The 25,640-nt window shown below is 39.7% G+C and overlaps 2 protein-coding genes across 3 annotated transcripts in view; both read right to left on the bottom strand.

The window, feature by feature from the left end:
- Positions 1–9,131: 9,131 nt before the first annotated feature.
- Positions 9,132–25,640, bottom strand: part of LOC114668454 (zinc finger protein 883-like) — a 492,666-nt gene continuing 476,157 nt past the window's right edge. For both annotated transcript variants that reach the window (XM_028824215.2, XM_051925225.1), the window contains one exon: positions 9,132–9,444. The gene's annotated coding sequence lies outside the window, so the exon portion shown is untranslated. The remainder of the gene's footprint in view (positions 9,445–25,640) is intronic.
- On the bottom strand, positions 9,443–24,006 carry LOC127529921 (zinc finger protein 239-like). Its single transcript, XM_051935225.1, has 3 exons — positions 23,663–24,006; positions 9,963–10,213; positions 9,443–9,878 (listed from the first exon to the last, which is right to left on the bottom strand). The coding sequence occupies exons 1-3, from the start codon at positions 24,004–24,006 to the stop codon at positions 9,469–9,471; spliced, it is 1,005 nt and encodes a 334-aa protein (XP_051791185.1). The 3' UTR covers positions 9,443–9,468.

The following is a 25,640-nucleotide window of genomic DNA, read 5'->3' as shown; positions in this document are numbered from 1 at the left end:
TAACATTCTGCACAGACAATGGAACAACAAAAAATATTGTATACCCACAAGCATTGTGAAATGAAACATATTAGAAACGTGCGCTTTCTCTTTTCTTTCTTTTCCATTTAACCAGATTGAGCCACAGCAAAGCTATCTATATATATATCTATATCTATATATCTATATATATAAATATCTATCGATCTACATGCTGTCAAATAAACGAACCACACGCCGTGGCGCAACGTTAGGGGCATCGCCTCTGGCGCCGAGGTTCGATTCCCGAGAGGGAGTGCAGTGGAGTGTGTACACCTGATGAGCCCAGAATGAGGGCGAAACACGTGTCGTGTACTCTTTGCATTTATTTGACAGTAAACTATTTTTTCAACCATTCTATGATCTGCTCCTCACAGACTGAGGGCACCGTGGCGGATGTTAGCAGGTTGCTGACCAACCACAAGCGTTACCTGGTAGGTAACCACCCATACAATCAGATTGTGACACAGACTTCGAATGCTGTGAATATATATATATATATATATATATATATATATATATATATATATATATATATATATATATATATATATATATATATATATATACAGTGGTGTGAAAAACTATTTGCCCCCTTCCTGATTTCTTATTCTTTTGCATGTTTGTCACACAAAATGTTTCTGATCATCAAACACATTTAACCATTAGTCAAATATAACACAAGTAAACACAAAATGCAGTTTTTAAATGATGGTGTTTATTATTTAGGGAGAAAAAAAATCCAAACCTACATGGCCCTGTGTGAAAAAGTAATTGCCCCCTTGTTAAAAAATAACCTAACTGTGGTGTATCACACCTGAGTTCAATTTCCATAGCCACCCCCAGGCCTGATTACTGCCACACCTGTTTCAATCAAGAAATCACTTAAATAGGAGCTGCCTGACACAGAGAAGTAGACCAAAAGCACCTCAAAAGCTAGACATCATGCCAAGATCCAAAGAAATTCAGGAACAAATGAGAACAGAAGTAATTGAGATCTATCAGTCTGGTAAAGGTTATAAAGCCATTTCTAAAGCTTTGGGACTCCAGTGAACCACAGTGAGAGCCATTATCCACAAATGGCAAAAACATGGAACAGTGGTGAACCTTCCCAGGACTTTTGGGAAAATACCTTGTGGACTGATGAGTCAAAAGTTGAACTTTTTGGAAGGCAAATGTCCCGTTACATCTGGCGTAAAAGGAACACAGCATTTCAGAAAAAGAACATCATACCAACAGTAAAATATGGTGGTGGTAGTGTGATGGTCTGGGGTTGTTTTGCTGCTTCAGGACCTGGAAGGCTTGCTGTGATAGATGGAACCATGAATTCTACTGTCTACCAAAAAATCCTGAAGGAGAATGTCCGGCCATCTGTTCGTCAACTCAAGCTGAAGCAATCTTGGGTGCTGCAACAGGACAATGACCCAAAACACACCAGCAAATCCACCTCTGAATGGCTGAAGAAAAACAAAATGAAGACTTTGGAGTGGCCTAGTCAAAGTCCTGACCTGAATCCAATTGAGATGCTATGGCATGACCTTAAAAAGGCGGTTCATGCTAGAAACCCCTCAAATAAAGCTGAATTACAACAATTTTGCAAAGATGAGTGGGCCAAAATTCCTCCAGAGCGCTGTAAAAGACTCATTGCAAGTTATCGCAAACGCTTGATTGCAGTTATTGCTGCTAAGGGTGGCCCAACCAGTTATTAGGTTCAGGGGGCAATTACTTTTTCACACAGGGCCATGTAGGTTTGGATTTTTTTTTCTCCCTAAATAATAAAAACCACCATTTACAAACTGCATTTTGTGTTTACTTGTGTTATATTTGACTAATGGTTAAATGTGTTTGATGATCAGAAACATTTTGTGTGACAAACATGCAAAAGAATAAGAAATCAGGAAGGGGGCAAATAGTTTTTCACACCACTGTATATACAACAGCCGAAACACGAAACGCAGTTTATAGTATTCCATGCAATTCTTGCTCAGCTGTATACATAGGACAAACGTCAAAAAAAATCTCAACACGTGTACAGGAACATCGCAACGCCGTCAGAAGAAAGGACGCACTATCTTTGATATATGCACATACTAAATCGACAGGACACACATTCAACTGGGACAACGTAAAAGTAAAATTTAAGGCCAGTACAAAAAGCACCAGAGAGTTGGTCGAGTCTTGGCTATCAGATGAAAACGCCATCAACAGACACTTGGACATAAATCCAGCATATGCCAACTTAAGAAGGACATGTACACAATAATTAAACTATACAACCCCCCCCCCCCCTTGATCACACTGACTTAGTCAACTCCCCCCCCCCCCCATACTGAATGTGTTGCTATATATTGCCTTTGATTCTTGTAAGTCTAAGCATTATCCTCTGATGAAGACCCCTGATAGGGGTTGAAAGCTCAGGAATAAAACTATCTTATGATATGTGATTCGTTTTTTCTCCCTTCGTGGATCTCCAACTGCAAATATATATATATATATATATATATATATATATATATATATAAATATATATATATATAGATATCTATATATATATATCTATATCTATATATATATAAAGAATTGAACTTTCCAACGGTCTTTGTTACTTAATGGGCCCATCTTCAAGAACCCAACGATAACTGAATCCTACTTACGTACATATATACGTCCATAGCCTGCAGCTCGGTCCACACTCTGAATCCTCCAGGCACTCCTGAGCATAATCTAATTTTGAAGGTTGGGGCACCAATAATGTTACTGAGAAACTTACAGCCACCGAAACTTTGTAATGGCACGAGACTTCAGGTCACATGCCTGCAAAAGAACCTAATTGAGGCAACTATTTTTACTGGCAGTGGCTCAGGGGAGAGAGTTTTTATTCCTCGCATCCCCGTTATACCCTCTGATCTCACATTTCAATTCAAATGCCTCCAGTTTCCAGTAAGGCTCTGCTTCGCAATGACAATTGATAAGTCTCAGGGACAGACCCTACAAAAGGTTGGCATTGATTTGAGGCAAGATTGCTTTTCACATGGCCAACTATACGTTGCATGCTCAAGAGTAAACTCAGCGCACAGCTTGGTTATATTACAACCGGAGGGGCGATACAAAAGAGATCCTTAACAAATAATTATTGGTACATTTTCCCTCAGTTTATTACTTAAAATTTTAAAGCCGTACTTCGCTGCTGCAAAGCGCGGGTATTTTGCTAGTTTTTTTATAAAGCAGAAATAACTCAGTGATTATTTTTAAATACAAACAGTTTTAATAATCATTTGCCTGTATATTAAATTATTTCAGTTAGTTTATTGAACAGTTTTGTGTAACAGAAACAAACAAACAAATGGTGAAACACTAATCAGTCAATGGATTTTTGTTTATTAATTAATGTATTTATTTATAATTTAGCTCAACACAACAATGCAAATTAGTCGGCACTTTGAATGATTATTTCAATAATTCTGTCTTTAAAATGATATGAAGATGAAACATAAGACATTATTGCGTTTCTGACTATTTATTTAGCCAGTTTAAGTGATGATATCCCAGATACTAAATCAAATGTTCACAAGAGACCAGTCCTGGGAAAGGTTATTTAAATTAAATTCATTACACTGCTTATTACTTACAAAATCCTAATCTCCTCCAGTTCAGCGCATCTCTTTTCCTCACTTTTCTCGATGGGGGAAAAAAAAACAGAAAGTCAGTTTAAAGCTTTATGTGCACTGCATGTGTTGCTGCAGATTTAACTGATCGGTTACTAAACTGAACTTCTCGGTTTGCTAAAAGTGCTTTAGTTGGAGCTCAAGATGGAGTGCAAGTTACCTGTGGAAGGACAGTATCTCACATCCCAGTCTGAACGATGAGATGGAATCTTCGTCTCTCAGCAGCCTCGGCCGAGCACTTCAAGCTTACGGCATGGAGCCCGTTGTCTGAAAGGCCGTAGCGGTGCCCACAGATGGGTTGTCTGCAGTGTGTGACTTGGGGTTTGGCTGAATGTGGAGATATCAGCTCAGATGTTCTCTTCTGCATCGATGCCCAGTTCACTAGAGATGAGGTTAGGCTCCTCCGCACACACTGCCTTGGCCATTTTGCTGTCGAGTTGGTCTGTTTAGACCATGTAAAAGAAGGGTTTCATGGACCTCTGGAAAATGTGCTAAATTACAGGGTTTGGCCAACAAAGCCAAGTGCAGGAGTCACCGTCAGATGACTGGAGATGACAGACGGGTGAATATGAGGATTTTGTAATTTATTCAAAGCAACAAATAATTTACAACAACAAACAAGAAAGCACACTGTAAGTAAATCAAGAGAGCAGAATTCAAAGTCTTTAGGTATCAGGAAACCCCTTTTGGCCGAGAGCGTTATTTTATTAAGCTTTCTTGTAATTATTATTATTATTTGACTGATGACAAGGCGACTTACAACATGTGAGACACAATTGCTTACATTTCTTTTGTTTTTTCACTATTAGCACAAGCAGGTGAAGTGACCTCCTCCTGGTCACACACTATCAGTGCCTATCAGTCATAACATATCAAATCCTTTTGAAATTCATTCTAAAACATGTCATTGACAGGCTACCATTTCTAGTACTTTATAAAAGCTCTCTGAAAGAAACTTTTTCTGGGTGGGAAAGAAATTCCATCTTTAGTTTTACATAATAACAGTTCAGTAATTAACAATTTAACACCAAAATTAAATGGAGGTACATCAGAACATTTAAATTCTTTGGGGTGGTACACCAAGACAAAGGGGTTGATGCCCCCGGTGTAGATCTTCTCCAACTAAGCCCACTTCTGGAGGTGGCACCCAGTCTCAATTCTTTTGTGGCCCAGAAGATTCTGGTTTGTGAGACTCATTGTCCACATCCAGTACTGCAATATGGCTTCTCGAGATTAATTCCTCCAAATTTTCTTAGTGTGCCTATGTGTAGCTAAGTGTATTCTGTCTTTAGAGTATTATTTTTTTGTACCTTTTAGTTATGAATTTCCCCAAAAGCAATTGTTTGTGTGTACTTAGTTTCATACAAATGGTATTTTGTAGTACAAATGCTAATTAATGTGACTCCCCACAGAGTGCAGGCTCCCTCAGGCGATGATGGATGCTGTACAGGTAAGTCTGCTCTCCCCAAACCTTTTCTAATTTTATTCTATTTATTTGACATGTACAGTGGGTACGGAAAATATTCAGACCCCCTTCAATTTTTCACTCTTTGTCATATTGCAGCCATTTGCTAAAATCATTTAAATTAATTTTTTCCCTCATTAATGTACACACAGCACCCCATATTGACAGACAAAAAAAAAGAATTTTTGAAATTGTTGCAGATTTATTAAAAAAGAAAAACTGAAATATCACATGGTCCTAAGTATTCAGACCCTTTGCTCAGTATTTAGTAGAAGCACCCTTTTGAGCTAATACAGTCAAGAGTCTTCTTGGGAAAGATGCAACAAGTTTTTCACACCTGGATTTGGGCATCCTCTGCCATTCCTCCTTGCAGATCCTCTCCAGTTCTGTCAGGTTGGATGGTAAACGTTGGTGGACAGCCATTTTTAGGTCTCTCCAGAGATGCTCAATTGGGTTTAAGTCAGGGCTCTGGCTGGGCCATTCAAGAACAGTCACAGAGTTGTTGTGAAGCCACTCCTTCGTTATTTTAGCCGTGTGCTTAGGGTCATTGTCTTGTTGGAAGGTAAACCTTCGGCCCAGTCTGAGGTCCTTAGCACTCTGGAGAAGGTTTTTTTCCAGGATATCCCTGTACTTGGCCGCATTCATCTTTCCCTCGATTGCAACCACATCGTCCTGTCCCTGCAGCTGAAAAACACCCCCACAGCATGATGCTGCCACCGCCATGCTTCACTGTGGGGACTGTATTGGACAAGTGATGAGCAGTGCCTGGTTGTCTCCACACATACCGCTTAGAATTAAGGCCAAAAAGTTCTACCTTGGTCTCATCAGACCAGAGAATCTTATTTCTCACCATCTCAGAGTCCTTCAGGTGTCTTTTAGCAAACTCCGTGCGGGCTGTCATGTGTCTTGCACTGAGGTATGTGTGGAGACAACCAGGCACTGCTCATCACTTGTCCAATACAATCCCCACAGTGAAGCATGGCGGTGGCAGCATCATGCTGTGGGGGTGTTTTTCAGCTGCAGGGACAGGACGACTGGTTGCAATCGAGGGAAAGATGAATGCGGCCAAGTACAGGGATATCCTGGACAAAAACCTTCTCCAGAGTGCTAAGGACCTCAGACTGGGCCGAAGGTTTACCTTCCAACAAGACAATGACCCTAAGCACACAGCTAAAATAACGAAGGAGTGGCTTCACAACAACTCTGTGACTGTTCTTGAATGGCCCAGCCAGAGCCCTGACTTAAACCCAATTGAGCATCTCTGGAGAGACCTAAAAATGGCTGTCCACCAACGTTTACCATCCAACCTGACAGAACTGGAGAGGATCTGCAAGGAGGAATGGCAGAGGATCCCCAAATCTAGGTGTGAAAAACTTGTTGCATCTTTCCCAAGAAGACTCATGGCAGTATTAGCTCAAAAGGGGGCTTCTACTAAATACTGAGCAAAGGGTCTGAATACTTAGGACCATGTGATATTTCAGTTTTTCTTTTTTAATAAATCTGCAACAATTTCAAAAATTCTTTTTTTTGTCTGTCAATATGGGTTGCTGTGTGTACATTAATTAGGGAAAAAATTAATTTAAATGATTTTAGCAAATGGCTGCAATATGACAAAGAGTGAAAAATTGAAGGGGGTCTGAATACTTTCCGTACCCACTGTATATTATTTGGTAATTCTCAAGTGTTAAATAAGAAATGTGTCCCCCACTGAGATCTTATATACAGTTTTGTATGTTTTATTATCAAAAGCAAACAAATAATAAAAAAAAATAATCAAGAGTTCTTCTTTTAGTGTGCTGCCACAGCATTTAAACATAATTCCACATGGTGTACAGCATGATCATGTGTATATTTTGGATTTTAATTTTTATTATACATTTTATTTTATTTCTTTAATATGAATAGTTTGTGTTTATAATCCATATTACTAAACGAGAATGGTAAACTGGATATGGACACAGGGACCTGCCCGTGGACACAGGAGACATAGTGCGCAGGTGCCACACAAAGCCCCCCTCCCCAGAGTGAAACGGGAGAGACTACGAACGTGCGCAGGCGCCACACAAAGCCCCCCCCCCCGCCCCAAAGCAAAACGGGAGAGACTACGAACTGTCTGACATGCCGCAAGCAGGATAAAGTGAGGTCAGAAATAAAAGACAAAGTAGGAAACAAAGTAAAACGTCATAAAGAGGTTAAAGAACGGGGCCAAATACATGGAGAGCAGGTTACAGATGATGAAAACTGGAATGCAACAGCTACAAAAAAACCTAGGCACGAAACACATGCACAGCGAGGGACAGAATATAAAGGCGGAAACAACGACAGTTAAACGTCCACACCACACAGCGGAGGCAGACCCGGAAGGTGCAGGCGCCTACATCGTGCATCGGAAGGCGCGGGAAAGTACGAAAGGCAAAGGCGTCTACACAGCATGGTGAAACCCGACATAATACGGAAGGCACAGGCATCACCGCCATATTGTGCGTGGCACTACTGCTAAGTGAAGTTAGGAATAATGTGCTGCTTGATGTGCCACACAAACCCCCCCACATACAACGGAGTCCATAGAGACTACGGACGACATAACCACACAAACAACAGGAGTCAGAGCCCACCCCCGGAGTAAAATGGGACAGAATACAGAGTCGAGAAAGGGTCACAAATCAATTGGAGTACGGAAAGCGCAAGACAGTACGCAAACACACTACACAGCATGATCCATGCACCTCTAATAACCCGCAAGCAAAAACACGATATAGTACAGAAACCCCACAAATACGGACTCCACAACATATTTGAATCACATTACAGTGATACAATATTAACAGTGCAACCACACAAAACACAGGCACAACACCTGATGGGTAATAAGAATAAACGGACACTCTGTATTAAAGGTTCGTCATCCTCACACGTGAAAACTATACAGCATAAGTGAATCATCACATTACAGTCATACATTATTAACAATTCAACCACAGATACGCTACGTATTAACAGTAAGTGCAATCCATTATCCATACTACTAACGCTAAACAAGGAAGAACTAATGGATTTACGCTCACGCCTCCAAAACAATAGACCAGATACCACTGTTAACGCAACGGGCTATATTATGTCCAAAGAATATTGATGTTGATCACATAAATAACCAAGTCATTGCATTACTTCCTGGAGAAAGCTGCCTCATTCTAAGTACTGACAAAGTTGATTCTGAAGACGAGATTGAACAACTTAATTTCCCTTTACAATATCTGAACACTATTAACCCAGCCGGATTACCACAACACAATCATAACCTTAAAAGCGGAACAATTGTCATGCTATTAAGAAACCTTAATACTAAACAAGGTTTATGCAACAATACACGTTTAGTCATCAACACCATGACAGACAATGTTATTGAAGCAAAAATACTTACAGGATCACATCCTAACAATACTGTTGTAATTCCTAGAATTGACCTTACAAGTTTTGCCCTTGAATTACCATTTACACTTGGGCGACGCCAATTTCCCATTAAACCTGCATTTGCCATGACAATCAACAAATCCCAAGCACAGACCATGGACAAATTTGGCATATACCTCTCTGAGTGCGTATTTGGACATGGACAACTTTATGTAGCCTTCTCATGAGTTCGGTGTTCATCTGACATTAAAGTTAAAGTTATAAATACTCCAAACCAAGGAAAACTCCTTCAAGGACAACAAACCATCTTTACTGCAAATATTGTATACAAAGAGATATTCCAATAAATCTTTGTGATTTACCATACAATACGTTCTTTACTTCCTATATGCATCATCTACACCTTTACACTCTAATGTATCTCATGCATACATCAAACAATTTCGCGTTACCCAACACCAGGGGTTGGCGAGCGAAGCGAGCAGGGGGCAGAGCCCCGTAGTTATTACTAATTGATTTGGTTTATTATTTAATAAGCATTGGACAGAAGCTGTTTGTATGACATCCTGTTCTTTATTTTGTTTCTGGAAAGGGAAAAAGGATATAAATTTCTGATTATCCTCCGTGTTGGTTTGTTTTCGACACAACACCACTTAGGATGGATTCAGTCAGTTACATGTGCTTACTGTCCAGGCAGGAGTGAACCTCAATCTTTAGTCAGGACAGTTCAGTTGTACTTCTCTCCGGTGTGAATTCCGGTGCGTCTCTGAAGAGAACTCCTCTGACAGACTTGTTTGCCACATTCCAAACAGCAATATGGCTTTACTTCGAGATTAATTTCTCAACAATAGTTTATTTTGCTTATTTTTCAGGACAGGACTGAACCTCACTCTAGAGTCGTGAAGGGTTCTAGTTTTTCTGGACTGATTTTTGAACTGTTACTGTTCTAATTCTGTTGTGAACTCTAGTGTGTCTCTGAAGTTGGCCCATCTGTGAAAACTGTTTGCCACATTCATTACAGCAATACGGCTTCTCTCCAGTGTGAACTCTAGTGTGTGTCTGAAGATTGCCCATTTGTGTAAACTGTTTGCCACATTCATTACAGCAATACAGCTTCTCTCCAGTGTGAATTCTAGTGTGGCTCTGAAGATCGCTCATTTGTGTGAACTGTTTGCCACATTCATTACAGCAATATGGCTTCTCTCCAGTGTGAACTCTTGTGTGGTACTTCAGACTCTTTATATGTGAAAACTGTTTACCACATTCATTACAGCAATATGGCTTCTCTCCAGTGTGAACTCTAGTGTGGCACTTCAGACCTTTTATATATGAAAACTGTTTACCACATTCATTACAGCAATATGGCTTCTCTCCAGTGTGAACTCTAGTGTGGTCTTTCAGACTGTTTATATGTGAAAACTGTTTACCACATTCATTACAGCAATATGGTTTCTCTCCAGTGTGAACTCTAGTGTGGTCCTTCAGACTGTTTATATGTGAAAACTGTTTACCACATTCATTACAGCAATGTGGCTTCTCTCCAGTGTGAACTCTTATGTGGTACTTCAGACTGTTAATATGTGAAAACTGTTTTCCACATTCATTACAGCAATATGACTTCTCTCCAGTGTGAACTCTAATGTGGCACTTCAGACTGTTAATATGTGAAAACTGTTTGCCACATTCATTACAGTAATATGGCTTTTCTCCAGTGTGAACTCTTGTGTGGTATTTAAGATTGTTTATATGTGAAAACTGTTTACCACATTCATTACAGCAATATGGTTTCTCTCCAGTGTGAACTCTAGTGTGGTCCTTCAGACTGTTTATATGTGAAAACTGTTTACCACATTCATTACAGCAATATGGCTTCTCTCCAGTGTGAACTCTTATGTGGTACTTCAGACTGTTACTATGTGAAAACTGTTTGCCACATTCATTACAGCAATATGGCTTCTCTCCAGTGTGAACTCTAGTGTGGCACTTCAGACTGTTAATATGTGAAAACTGTTTACCACATTCATTACAGCAATATGGCTTCTCTCCAGTGTGAACTCTTGTGTGGTACTTCAGATTGTTTATACGTGAAAACTGTTTACCACATTCATTACAGCAATATGGCTTCTCTCCAGTGTGAACTCTCGTGTGTCTCTGAAGAGCACTCCTGTTAGAGAATTCTTTGCCACATTCCACACTGCAGTGATCTTTGTTTCCTGTGTAAAATATAAATCAAAAAGGAAAAAAAAAAGTGTGCTTATTTTCAATTTGCTGCCTTATTATCAACATTAACTCAAATTAAATACATGATGGCTGAAATTAGAAACAACCTTTGATCAGCATAAGCAATTAAAAAAACTTTTGTTGTACTTGGAAATCACACTTAATTTGTTAATTTTACATTCTCTATTACAACTAATCACCACATGTATGAAACTACCTTATGCTCAGCAACGTATATGAAAAGTGTTTCTTATGCAAAAGTTAGGATTTATAAAACTAGAACTTGGCATTTAAATTGGCTTAAAGTTACCTCAAGTTCTGAGCATTTGAAAGTCCAATGCAGACTTTATTTGTGTTTGCATTTTAGCAACTCCAGGTGGAAAAACGATGAACTGAAAAGAAATTCTCATTTCATTGCGCATTTCACATTCTGATGTTTAACAGGCTACTCAAGAAGTGAGTTTTGATATATCACAATGACATTTTGGCTCATGATGATGACTGAATTTAAAGCTGATTTAGACTCCCTACTGTCATCCTCTTTGAAGTGTGTGCTGAACATGTGCCTTCATTACAGAGACCTTCACACAGAAATCACACAATCTCAGTTCTCTTACAGGTCTTAACAGCTGTGGGTTATTCGGCGATGGCTGCTTTTCAGTGTGAACTGCCTGACTCGTGAGGAGTCTCTCAGTCACCCTGAGCCACATAATGCCATCTGCATGAGATGGAATACTTAAGATGCTTCTGAGATGCATGCAATATCATTACCATCAGGGTATGCAAGTCATGACCAAACTTAAATCTGCAGCAATGTCTTCTGTCTTCAGCAGTGGTGGTCTTACTTGGCCTACAAGTCCCTTAGTGATTACTGAGCTCACCAGTGCATTCATTCTTCTTATTTATATTCCAGACAGTTGAATTGGGTAATCTTAAGGTTTTCCGATGTCTCTAATGATTTCATTATTATTTTCAGGCTTCACAATGGCTTCTTTGACTTTCCTTTGCACAGCTCTTGTCCTCATGCAAGACTAAAGCAATGAAACACACCTGAGGAATCACAAACACCTGTGACACCAATTGTCCCAAACATTACGGTGCCCTGAAATGGGAGGACGATTCAGATAAAGTGCTGTCATTTCTACAAGGTGTGACTGAAATCTTTGCAAATCCCCTTAAATGAAAATCAGTAATGTGTACTTTAATTACATCTGAATTATTTAATTTGTAATTTTAAATGGTGGATTAAAGGAGTAAATGCAAGAAAAATGTTTCTGTGTCTCAGCCATTACGGAGAGTTCAATATAAAACAGAATGTCATGCCAAGCATGAAAAAGGCACTTTCAATAATTAGAATGTGTCCTGACATTTATCCACACTTAAACTAAAACCACTTAACACCAAAACAAACAACAAAATGTCTTCTTTCATTCACCAAAGCAAAATAGCACAATGGATGAGTGACGCCTCAGTGCACAGGCCTACAGAAGCTGCTGTGAACTCAGAGAAAAATTAGAAGATGAGAAAACTGAGGAAGAGCGTAGCTGTTAGTGTTTCAGCTCTATAGGGGAGTGGCAGGTGACACCAGGACTGGTAACCTTTGTGACACGCCAGTGACATTTATATTCACCATTATAATGTTTACAGTATCTACTGTCAGGAGTTATTTATGTTGAGTAAGCTAAAATTTGCCAGGTCTTACTGTCTATTTGATCCAATGTGTGTGTTCATATAAGGAATTATTATCTCTGTTATGGCTGCAAACATCAAGCAGTCCAAGCCTGCACTCAATGAAGAGCACTAAAAAGAATTAATATAACTGAACTAAACAGTAGTGTTACACAAATTAATCAGTCTTGAATTAAAATTCTTCAGTTATTGCTGTTTATTGTGAAATCGGCTTGTAGTTGGTTGACTGGTCTACCGATTTCATGACATGGAATTTGTTAATCTGAGGACATGCGTACAACTGACAGAGTGCAGAGAGTGGAAACTGGTGATGAAAATAACTTCTGTTTGGAAATATCTTAAAGTATCTGAATAGTGATAAGAATGTTATTTGTGAAGTTTAAAATGAAAAAATTAGTTGTTAGTTGTGGTGTATTTAAAGCAAAGACATTTACTGCAACTAATTTGATGAGAAACTTGTAGGTACAACACACAACTGAGCACATCAACTTTCAACAATGCAGCAAAACCAAGAAAACCGCTCAGGAAACAAATGTGTCTTAGCTGTCAATAATAGCACTGTTTGAAAAGATCCAGAAATATAATCAGAACAGGACAAAACAAATCAGAGTTTGCATCAAAGATAATAGCAATTTATCATTTTAGATACACCACCATTTTCTATAGTAGAAAGTTTAGGGTTCCGTCATTTAATTTGTCATTTTTTTCCATGATATTCTCTGCCAAGTAGATGATCCTTTTCAAACGTAGCATTGCCAAGATGAACACTTTCATGACATTTCATACACAGTGACATGCAAATGTGTGGGGACCCCCTGATCAAAATAACTGTTACTGTGAAAAGTTAAGTCAATAGAAGATGAATTGATCTCCAAAAGCCATAAAGTTAAAGGTAAAACATTTTTTATGCATTTAAAACTAGATTTGTGTCTTATTTTTGATTTGTAGAGTGAAAAAAGGAAGGAGTTCCCCTTAAATGTCTGTGCACCCCAAGTGCTTGGAGGTCTAAGATAACTTTTTCCCGACATGTCAGACTTTAATTCGCTCCTTATGGCTTTGGCTTGTTTACAATCATCATTAGGAATGGCCAGGTGATGCAAAATTCAAAGCTGTACAAAACCTCAGACTCCTCACAGCTTGTCCCAGCAATCAGCAGCCATGGGCTCCTCTAAGCAGCTGCTGAGCACTCTGAGGAATAAAATAATTAATAGTCACAAAGCAGAAAAAGACTATAGAAGATGCGAAAGAGTTTTCAAGTAGACACTTCCTCAGTTTGTCATGTTGTTAAGATATGGCAGTTAACAGCAATGGTGGAAATCAAGTTGAGATCTGGAAAACCAGGACAACTTTCCAAGACATCTGCTCATAGCATTGCTAGAATGGCAAATTTAAACCCCTGTGTCTTAAAGCTTCCTGTTGGTCTTTTATAGTCAGACTCTGGAGTTGGTGATACACTGTTCTACTGTGCAGCGACACCACCACAAATATGACCTTCAAGAAAGAGCCATCAAAAAGAAAAATGTCCTGTTTCCTCACCACAAAATTCAAAGGTTGCAGATGAACATCTAAACATGCCTGATGCATTTTGGAACCAATCCATGTGAACTGATGAAGTCAAAAAAGAACTTTTGGCCATAATGTGCAAAGGTTTGTTTGGAGAAGGGCACAGAATTCCATGACAAGAAAACATCTCTGACTGTTAAGCATGTGAGCAGATCAATCACGTTTCAGGCTTGTATTGAAGCCAGGAGCACTGGGGAATTTTCACTAGTAGAGGGAAGAATGGATTCAATTAAATACTGGAACATTCTGAATCAAACATCACACCATCTATAAAAGCTAAAAATGAAAAGAGTATGGCTTCTACAAAAGGATAATGATCAGAACTACACCTCAGAATTCACAATGGACTACCTCAAGACGCCCAAGCTTAAGGTTTTGTCATGGCTCTCTCAGTCCCTTGATCTGAACATTAATGACAATCTGTGGTGGGACAGATGGCCGGGCCCATTCACAGCAGGGAAGCCTTCAGCACAGAAAAAAAGGGGGAGAGGGCTTATTCCAGAAACTGTTTACCCCAGACCAATAGTGGGCAGACCCCTTGGCTTGCAATGGGGCCACAGGTTTGCAGCATGGAAGCTCAACCTTGCTGGGCCCATTGCCACCGCCAGGAGGTGCTTGGATGTTTATAGGGCCATGTTTAGCAGCACTTCCACCAAATAAGAAGAAGGTCATTGGTCTCCTGGAGTCATTCTGGGTGCCCTATAAAACGGGCCATTCACCACTACTCAATTTCCAGAGTAGGGAGGAAGAAGGATGAAGCCTTTGAGGAGGAGTGGAGGTGAAAAGGACTGTACTTGGTGTTGTAGACATTGTGCTCTTGTGAGGAGCAAAGAAAGCTCTTCTCACCTGTAAATAAAGGTGTGCAGTGTGGAGAAACTTCTGTCCTGCCTGTCTGTGTCGAGTTAGGGTGTCTGTACACACCCTGGACTTCACAGTGGATAGAACTCAAAAGAGCAAAGCATGCAAGACGGCCCAAGAATCTCACAGAACCAGAAGCCTTTTGTAAATATGAGTGGGTGAAAACCCCCAAATAAGAACTGAAAGACTCTTAGCGGGCCAAAAAAGTGTTTACTGGCTGTGATTTGTGCCAAATGGGGTGTTACTAAGTAAGGACCATGCAGGTGCCCACACTTCTCCTTCATGCCCTTTTACCTTTTCATTATTTAAAAAAGTTAAGTGATGGAAATAAAAAAGTAATCTTGCTTAAAATATTAAAGAAATTTGTTAACTTCAACTTTATGCCTTTTGAAAATCAGGTCATCTTTTACTTACTTAGCTGGTCACAGGAACAGAAATTTTGCCCAGGGTACCCAAACATTTGTATGCCACTGTACATGCCTTGCTGTTAGGGAATTCAATCTCTACATGTTGCGTGAATGGATCAAGACGAGCGTGAGGGCCATTCAAGGATTGATCTTTGTCTGCAATAGATGGATGTAAGGCCTAGCGTATCCAGTGAACGGGGAGTACTAAATACATGATGTGATCAAAACACAAGGAATTAACATTTCACCATTGGGCACAATTTACTAAATGAACATTGCATGCTGGCGCAGTGGTAGCACTGCTGCCTCGCAGTTAGGAGACCTGGATTCGCTTCCCTGCATGGAGTTTGCATGTTCTCCCCGTGTCTGCTTGGGTTTCCTCCCACAGTCCAAAGACATAAAGATTACTTGCTTTGGCGATCCGAAATTGTCCCTAATGTGTGCTTAATATGTGTGTGTGTGTGTGTGTGTGTGTGTGTGTGTGTGTGTGTGTGTGTGTGTGTGTCCTGCGGTAGGCTGGCGCCATGCCCTGTTTTTGTTCCTGTGTTGGCTGTGATTGGCTCCAGCAGACCCCCGTGACCCTGTGTTAGGATATAGCGGGTTGGGTAATGACTGACTGGCTGACATTTCACTGTGCTAGTATTTTAAAATAAGAGACAAGAATAAGTTGTAAGAGACTGAAACTAATTTATAGCATTTTTTTTTCTACAAAACTTTGAAAAATACTGTCTTGCTCATCACAAATAAGCACAATTTAAATAATCAAAATACTGGTCACCAATGTCACAATTACACTTTATAGTCCTGGTCAGCAGCACAAATCTCCAGACACTGAGACACACAGACCACCTGCCTCACCAGGCCTAGGAGGGGGAGCTGCACAGGCCACACATCAAGTGTTTATGTCACAACACCAGATACTCCATGACTGTGCAGGTCAACGTGGCCATCGCCATTTTAACAGGATTTTTAGTGGCACACAAGACCTGTTAAGACAGCAGATTTAAAAAGGATGCAGAAAGTCAGCTGCACCTCTCACCCTGTAATCCTGAATGAATGGCTGAACCGCAGCTCATACCAGTTATCAGCTCAGTACTTCATCTAAACACAAAGGTGCAAATCAGAGTTGAGGTGACAGCTTTTCAGAGTGTCCTTCAAACAAAACAACACCCAAATTGACATTCATCTGAACCTGCCTGTTTGTGATGGAAAAAATAACGAGCCTATAAGTAGGCCCTGGATTTGCAACTAGAAGGGGCTTTAATCCAATCACCAGTGGCTACACCCTCATTTAAATGGAGCTGCATTCACCTCTTCTGTCTCTTTTGGTGGAGTTTAGACTGAAGATATGTTCTCTCTGGGGAACCAAAAAGCAGACAATGCTTTCTCTTTTTGGTCTGAAAGCTGACAATTTGCTCCACACTGTGCAGAGCAAACAGTTCACAGACTTTCTTTTATCTAGAAGCTCCTCTCCATAGAGTCTTGGACATGGATGCCCTGAACTGACTGTAAGAGCCATTATTTCCCAACCTCTGTTCTAGTCACTGAGCAGTCTGGCCAGACTTAAAAAGAGCCATTATTACAAGATGGGAACTTCAGTACCTACCCTCTTGTGCCAGAGAGGTGCAGAGGGAATAGCAAAGTGCCTAACAGTGAGTTGAGAAGGACAGAATCACAGCACATCATGAACAAAGGAACAGATAGCAAAGAAAAAGAGGGCACTCTGAAGAGAGAAAAGTCCTCCGCTTGAATGTGGAACAACAACTCCACATAACATCAGAAATCATCTTTAAAGCCCTGGTATCGTAAAACTGTTTATCTGAGCCAAGACAAATTAGAACTCTAAATAGTAAGTACGGAAACTGTCTCTTATGTGACATGCTTCTATGTCTCGTCTGTCTGCGTCCTTTCTTCTGTGTCAACAAACAATCAGTTATCATAGTTCTATAATCCTTGTGTTTATCAACAAATTGCATTATTCTGTTTCTTAAATTAGGAGTACATGAGTTGACTTGATATACTGTGAGTCTAATGGCCAGAGACCCCTTTCTTATACAGAGGAGTTAAGTTAACAAAGTGAGAGCCTTACAAAGTCATTATCCTTTGTTTAAACAGAAATTGGAAATTTTACAAAAAAATTAATGAGAACTGGCGAGTCATCCCATCAAAGCTTGCCAATCTGATCCTTCTCGTTTCTTAAACACCTACAACACCTGATTTAACATAAAGAATGCCATTACGATAAACATAAAGGGAAAAATCAAATAGTCGCCCTGCAGCTTCTAGCTCACATAGACCACCAAGAGAAGAAGGCTGCAACATATCGGCGTACTATTCAGTTGATGTGAAGTAGTTGTCACCATTGCTGTCATGAGACATAATTGAAAACTCCACTCAATTGTTTACTGCATACCTAATGATTTGCTTACGTACTTCCATTACCATTTACTGGGTACTGTACATTAAAAAAGACAGACTCCAATAATGGGAACGACAGCAAGAAGTATCATTTTCCCACTAATATTCAAAATTTTGTCAGCCTTTGTGTGAGAGTGAAATAAATCATATTTGTGGGACCAAATAGTAGCTGTAATAAGATATTTTTAAAAGCATGTGTGATCTGAGAGAAAGGACGTTGAAATGCTAAAAATATTATATTTATGAGGATATCAAATAGAATAAATGAATAGGAATATCTATTTGTGATATCTATTGTGATATGATAAGGAAATCTATTTAATAAGTAATTTAAAAGGAAAATATTCTTTTGAAAAGTACAGTTTTACAAATTAGAAGATAGAACCGAAAGTAATATCGAACGCACAGAGGTGTTCCCTAGACAGACAAATGTCGCATTTAGAATGAAGCGGCCGGCGCTGTGCTGCTGTTAATATACTCAGCAGTGATGGTGTGTGCGCAGTTCGAATGGTACGACTATTATTTTGTTACAGTTCATAGTAGCTTATAATTACACAATAATTACACAATTGGTGTGCATGTTAAAAAGACAAAAATTAAAATGTTTTAATGTAGAAGCACGTATTTATTTAAGTGCTTCTTAAGCACTTAAATAAAAATACATATAAAAATACATATACTTATATATACATATACATATACTTAAAATACATATTTTTATGTATTGAAAAGTCTGTATATTTTTGGAAAATCCCTTCTTAGTGCGTGCCTACATCAGAAAAGGTATCTACTGTTCAAATTTCATGTTTCAAGCTCCAGCAGTTTAGGCCGTGCATTGATCTATTAGTCAGTCAGTCACCGTAGGCTTTTATATATATATGATATATATATATATATATATATATATATACTAGTCATTTAGTCCGTTACAATAACGGGCGCTAGAACAGTAGTGCATAAACATTAATAGGAACAGTCTATATTAAATGGCAAGGGACTTTGACCTCATTCTTTTTGTTGGTCGTATTTTTCTTTCTTTCAGCCTTTCTTTTGTTGATGTTTACTTGCTGAGCTGACCGTTCTTTGTGGGCTGCCGCCGTGTATTGTGTGTCTAATTTTCTGTGACAGTAATACTGTCTTGTACGGCTCTATTCAATAAGGGCACGCACAAAAAGGTGAGCTTCAAAAGTGCGACCTTAATTGAGTGCGGCGAATAAAGGCGTTCGTAGATAATTTAGTTCAAATGGCTCTGGAATATGTGAAGAGCAACAGGTGCAGATCTTTATTTACGTGCGCCTTTATTCACTGCGCCCAATTGAGGTCGCCCTTTTGAGGCTCGCCTTTTTGTGCGCGCACTTATTGAAGGATACCGTCTTGTACGTCCGCTGGCGTGTACGTCCGTAATATACCTTTAATTTTCTCTGGCGGTAATACAGGCGTGCAAGTCGGTAATATGCCTTTAATCTCCTCTGACAGTAATACTGGCTTGTATGTGGCTGTAATATGCGTCACTGTATTGTGTACCCTTAATTTCCTCTCGCAATAATACTGGTTTGTATTTCTGTAAAACGCCTCTAACTTTCTCTGACAGTAATATCGTGCAACGCACCGTACCCTGCGCATGCGCACTTCATCAGAAGACACCCACACACGGACACCTGGACACACATAGGGATTTTATATATATAGATATATATAATGATATCTTCCAAGTAATGCACAGAGTACACAACACATGTTTCACCCTGACTGGGGCTCGTCATGCATACGCACTTTTACATCCCCTTGCGAGGATCAAACCTAGGTTGTCAGTGTCCAAAGCAAAGTCTCAGACGTTCGCTTACTAAAGGGTGTAGATAAGAGTATTCCATGAATAGGTCTGAACACAGTCTGATATCTGGTTGGTCATCTATCAGGTAACGCTTGTGGAAGGGTAACAAGTCGGCAAACATCTGTATATAGTATATATATAGTACTGTGCAAATGTTTTAGGCAGGTGTGAAATAATGCTGTAAACAAAGAATGCTTTCAAAAATGGAAGTGTTTAATCATTTATTTTCATCAATCAACAAAATACAGTGAATGAACAAAAGAGAAATCTAAATCAAATTAATATTTGGTGTGACCACCCTTTGCCTTCAAAACAGCATCAATTCTTCTAGGTACACTTGCACACAGTTTTTGAAGGAACTTGGCTGGTAGGTTGTTCCAAACATCTTGGAGAACTAACCACAGATATTCTGTGAATGTAGGCTTCCTCACATCCTTCTGTCTCTTCATGTAATCCCAGACACACTCGATGATGTTGAGATCAGGGCTCTGTGAGGGCCATACCATCATTTCCAGGACTTCTTGTTCTTCATTACGCTGAAGATAGTTCTTAATGACTTTGGCTATATTTTTGGGGTCGTTGTCTTGCTGCAGAATAAATTTGGGGCCAATCATACGCCTCCCTGATGGTATTGCATGATGGATAAGTATCTGCCTGTATTTCTCAGCATTGAGAACACCATTAATCCTGACCAAATCTCCAACTCCATTTGCAGAAATGCAGCCCAAATGTTCAAGGAACCTCCACCATGCTTCACTGTTGCCTGCAGACACTCATTATTGTACCGCTCTCCAGCCCTTCGACGAACAAACTGCCTTCTGCTACAGCCAAATATTTCAAATTTTGACTCATCAGTCCAGAGCACCTGCTTCCATTTTTCTGCACCCCAGTTCCTATGTTTTCGTGCATACTTGAGTCGCTTGGCCTTGTTTCCATGTCGGAGGTATGGCATTTTGGCTGCAATTCTTCCATGAAGACCACTTCTGGCTAGACTTCTCCGGACAGTAGATGGGTGTACCTGGGTCCCACTGGTTTCTGCCAGTTCTGAGCTGATAGCACTGCTGGACATCTTCCAATTTCGAAGGGTAATAAGCTTGATGTATCTTTCATCTGCTGCACTAAGTTTCCTTGGCCGAGCACTGTGTCTACGATCCTCAACGTTGCCCGTTTCTTTGGGCTTCTTCAAAAGAGCTTGAACAGCACATCTTGAAACCCCAGTCTGCTTTGAAATCTTTGTCTGGGAGAGACCTTGCTGATGCAGTAGAACTACCTTGTGTCTTGTTGCTGTGCTCAATCTTACCATGACATGAAACTGTCTTCCATAACCTCACCTTGGTAGCAGAGTTTGGCTGTTCCTCACCCAGTTTTAAGCCTCCTACACAGCTGTTTCTGTTTCAGTTAATGACTGTGTTTCAACCTACGTGTGACATTGATGATCATTAGCACCTGTCTGGTAGAATTGGTTGATCAGACACCTGACTAGAATCCTACAAAATGCCTGACTTTGTGCAAGTGGACCTATAAGAATTGATGCTGGTTTGAAGGCAAAAGGTAGTAACACCAAATATTGATTTGATTTAGATTTTTCTTTTGTTCACTCACTTTGCACTTTGTAAATTGATCACAATAAACAATCATTATTTATATTTCTGAAAGCATTCTTTGTTTACAGCATTTTTTCACACCTGCCTAAAACTTTTGCACAGTACTGTATATCTATATCTATCTATCTATATCTATATCTATATCTATATATATACATATACTGTGGTAGTGGCGCAGTGGTAGTGGTAGTTAGGAGACCCAGGTTTGCTTCCTGGGTCCTCCCTGCGTGGAGTTTGCATGTTCTCCACTTGTCTGCATGGATTTCCTCCGGGCGCTCTGGTTTTCTCTCACAGTCCAAAGACATGTAGGTTAGATGGATTGGCGATTCTAAATTGGCCCTAGTGTGTGCTTGGTGTGTGGGTGTGTTTGTGTGTGTCCTGCGGTGGATTGGCACCCTGCCTGGGATTGGTTCCTGCCTTGTGCCCTGTGTTGGCTGGGATTGACTCCAGCAGACCCCCGTGACCCTGTGTTTGGATTCAGCGGGTTGGAAAATGGATGAATGGATATATATATATTTTTATTTTTTTTTTATTTTATTAATTACTTTGAATCCATCCTGCATTATATGTAAAATGTTTAACTTCTTTCTGCTAAGAAATTCCAATTACTTTTGCCTGTTTATTGCTATGACACTGACTTGCCGGCTACTACAAAAGCTTTCTCCACAATCTGCACCACAAACCGAAAGGTTGGAGTAAGACTGGAGTAACACCTGCTGTTGTGTGGATAACAAAACAAAACAAAAACACTCTTTTAAATAGAAAAAAATGTTAAAAATTAAACTGCTTCTCTGATCTTTAATAGCTACCAAAAAACCCAAAGTGTTTAGGAGTAAAAGTCATATTTAATGCACACTCACACAGAAGTAGCACAGAGTAGCACAGAACACACAGACTTTTTCAGTTCATAATAAAAGAATGATGTCAGCATGTCAGTCTAAGTTGTTTCTCCAATCCAGTGCTTCAATGTGTAATCCAAAAGTTTGATGTTTCATCCAGAAACTTCTGAAAGGATGTCACAAGAACCTTAGAAGAACTGCAGAGATGTGTAAAGCTGGCAAATGTGATAAAAGAATTTCGGAAGACCTGGGTGGCCGTCAACGCATAGAAAGCCATACTGTCTACAAAAATGGAGAAAACTCACTACTGGAAAGGGCAGCCTACAAAGATCACAGCATGAAAGCAGAGGAACCCAGACAGGCAGAGCAAAGGGTGTGCAGAAAGCTATGGGACTTGAGAAAGTCTCTGTCCATGTGTCCATGTGGAGAAAAGCATAAGAATGTTGTTTACAGAAGGACAACACCAAGGAAATCAATGCAATTTAGCTAACCCATCACTGCACATCTTGAAACTTGTAAAAGATCATCTTGATGTTCCAAAACAGACAATGTTATGTGAATGAATGAGACAAAAGTTGAAGTCTTTGGTCAAAACATGCAACACCATGTTTGGAAGTAAGACAAAAGCGCACATTGATACTAAATCATCAAGATGAAAGGAGCATCATGGTTTGGCCTGTTTGTTTCTTCGTGGCCTGGAACACTTGACACGATCAACTGTTATTGAATTGAAAATATTATCAAGAAATCTGACAGAAAAATACCAGGATAGTAGAAGCTTAACAAAAGTTGAGTGATGACACAGGACAATGAGCCAAAACACAGGAAGAAATCAAAAACAGAAAGGGTTAAACATACGGTAACTAGTGTTCTGGAATGGCCAATAAGAGACACGAGATGCTGTGGCCTGACTTAAAGAGAACTCATCAGAATAGAGCTCTCAGGGATGAAGGAACTGAAAAGGTTTGGATGAAGGAATTGGTTAAAATTCATTGCTGTTCAGTAGCTACAAAAAGTTTTGTGGAGGTCATTACTGTTAATGAAGGGTCAACCAGTCTGTATAGATAGGAGGGTCACGGAGTGGACTGTGAATGTTTAAACGATGTGTTCAGGACTGACAAGAAGTCGTCCAATTGTTTGTGAGTTATTAGCTTAGGACAACTGAGGCTGTCTGTAATCAGAACTTAGTTGAAGATCGGACCACATTGTTAAAAGGAATTAATATGGATACCCAGGAAATTCCAGAGGGATCACTACCTTTGTCTTGCTCTTGGACATTTGTGTAACACTCTTTATTGAGGACATGCTGAGGACTTTTGCATAAAGTCACTATAATGGAAGAATAGCAAATTGCTAAACCTTACATGACAATAGATGAAATCTCAAACTACATTTAAATACACAATAAAATAAAGTATTTTCACTCTATTTCTAAGTTTCTCATTAAAATCACAAGACCCAACCTCTTAAGCTCATAAACTCCAACCCTAAATCTTACATATTTTTATTTTACACTTACTTTTTCCAGGCTTCTTTGTAGGAGGTCGCTTATTTTTCTGAGTTCTAACAGATGTAGTTCCCTCATCCCTCTTTGGTTCAGACTCTAATGATTCAGACTTCACTTTGATAGAAGGCTCTGGAGATGAACATTGTCTGCTTTGAGAAGAGTCTAACCTGGTCACCACTCCATCTTGACACCCATCATGAAGGTTGTCTTCTTTTACACTGTCCAGATTTGTATGGTTATGTGTCTCAATACTGACAGACTTCTCTTCAGGTTCTTCTTTAATGCCCACTGACTGCAGTTCACTGATCTCCTCCTTGATGCTCAGACTTTCCTGTTTAAGGTAGATGGACTCCCACTGACGGTCCTCCTCCTTAATATTTACAGTTTTCTCCATGATATTTGTGTCCATGTCACAGCTCTCCTGTTTCACATCCATTGAGATGTTCCAGTAAACAACAGCTTTTTCTTTTTCTCTGTGAAAAGTACAGGAATCAACTTCATTAAACTTCATCACTTATGTCAAAAGACACTTGAATGTCATTTTAGAACAAGCTTTATGTTATGGTTTATGTAAAGTTAGACAGTTCATAGCATGCTGACAGTAACTCACTGCTCTACATTTCAAATTATCAGATGTGAAACAATCTTGGGAGTGGAGTGAAGGTCCGACAGGGGCTGAAACAAGAAGACCATCTTACACAGTTGTGGGTCAGCAGTATTCACTACTTGAATTAAACATACTGTGTCAATGTCAATGTCAATTTATTTATATAGCACATTTAAAACAACATAGTAATGCTGTGGCCAAAGTGCTTTACAATAATAGAATAAATTAACATAAAACATAAACAGAAATAAAATATATGAACATAAAATAAAATACATAAAAAATAGAAGTAATGTAATATAATCACAAAGAGGAAACCATCAGTATTACTGAAGGTCACGGAATGCAAGTGAATAGAAATGAGTCTTTATTCTTGTTTTAAACAGTTCAATTGTAGACGACTCCTTTATATGATGAGGTAAAGAGTTCCACAGGCGAGGAGCAGCAGCTGTAAAAGCCCTGTCTGTCCCCCTTGGTTTTACACTTGGTACGAGGGACAACCAAAGACAGCTGACCAGAAGATCTAAGCACTCTAGATGGCTGATGTAAAACACACAGTTCAGATAAATATGCTGGAGCAAGCCCATGTAAAGATTTAAAAACTAGCAGCAAGATTTTAAAATCAATTCGAAAACTGACAGGCAGCCAGTGTAAAGAAGCTAAAATAGAAGAAACAGAGTCATACTTTCTTGCCCCAACCAGAAAGCGAGCGGCAGCATTTCGGACCAATTGTAACCTGTGTATCAAGGATTTGTTAATCCCCGAATACAGTAATCCCTCCTCCATCGTGGGGGTTGCGTTCCAGAGCCACCCGCGAAATAAGAAAATCCGCGACGTAGAAACCATATGTTTATATGGTTATTTTTATATTGTCATGCTTGGGTCACAGATTTGCGCAGAAACACAGGAGGTTGTAGAGAGACAGGAACGTTATTGAAACACTGCAAACAAACATTTGTCTCTTTTTCAAAAGTTTAAACTGTGCTCCATGACAAGACAGAGATGACAGTTCTGTCTCACAATTAAAAGAATGCAAACATATCTTCCTCTTCAAAGGAGTGCGCGTCAGGAGAGAGAGGAAAGCAAACAAATCAATAGGGTTGTTTGGCTTTTAAGTATGCGAAGCACCGCCGGTACAAAGCTGTTGAAAGCAGCAGCTCACACCCCCTCCGTCAGGAGCAGAGAAAGAGAGAGAGAGAGATAGAGAGAGAGAGAAAAACAAAGTCAAAAATCAATACGTGCCCTTTGAGCTTTTAAGTATGCGAAGCACCGTGCAGCATGTCGCTTCACGAAGCAGCTGCACACAGAAGGTAGCAATGTGAAGATAATCTTTCAGCATTTTTCGACGAGCGTCCGTATTGTCTAGGTGTGCGAACAGCCCCCCTGCTCACACCCCCTACGTCAGGATCAGAGAAAGTCAGTGCAAGAGAGACAGAGAAAAGTAATTTGGGTAGCTTCTCAGCCATCTGCCAATAGCGTCCCTTGTATGAAATCAACTGGGCAAACCAACTGAGGAAGCATGTACCAGAAATTAAAAG

The sequence above is a fragment of the Erpetoichthys calabaricus genome, chromosome 1 (assembly GCF_900747795.2).
Source record: "Erpetoichthys calabaricus chromosome 1, fErpCal1.3, whole genome shotgun sequence".
NCBI classification, from domain to species: domain Eukaryota; kingdom Metazoa; phylum Chordata; class Cladistia; order Polypteriformes; family Polypteridae; genus Erpetoichthys; species Erpetoichthys calabaricus.
Note: the sequence above shows the minus strand (reverse complement) of the source record. Positions and strands in the feature narration are given on the sequence as shown.

Excerpts from the sequence above, each read along its gene's own strand:
- LOC127529921 (XM_051935225.1), bottom strand. The coding sequence starts at position 24,006 with ATGAAGTTTAATGAAGTTGATTCCTGTACTTTTCACAGAGAAAAAGAA. Across the intron at positions 10,214-23,662 it reads CAAGATGGAGTGGTGACCAG|TCTGAAGTGCCACATTAGAG; the intron begins GTTAGACTCTTC and ends ACATATTAACAG. Across the intron at positions 9,879-9,962 it reads ACAGTTTTCACATATAAACA|GTCTGAAGTGCCACACTAGA; the intron begins GTCTGAAAGACC and ends CATATATAAAAG.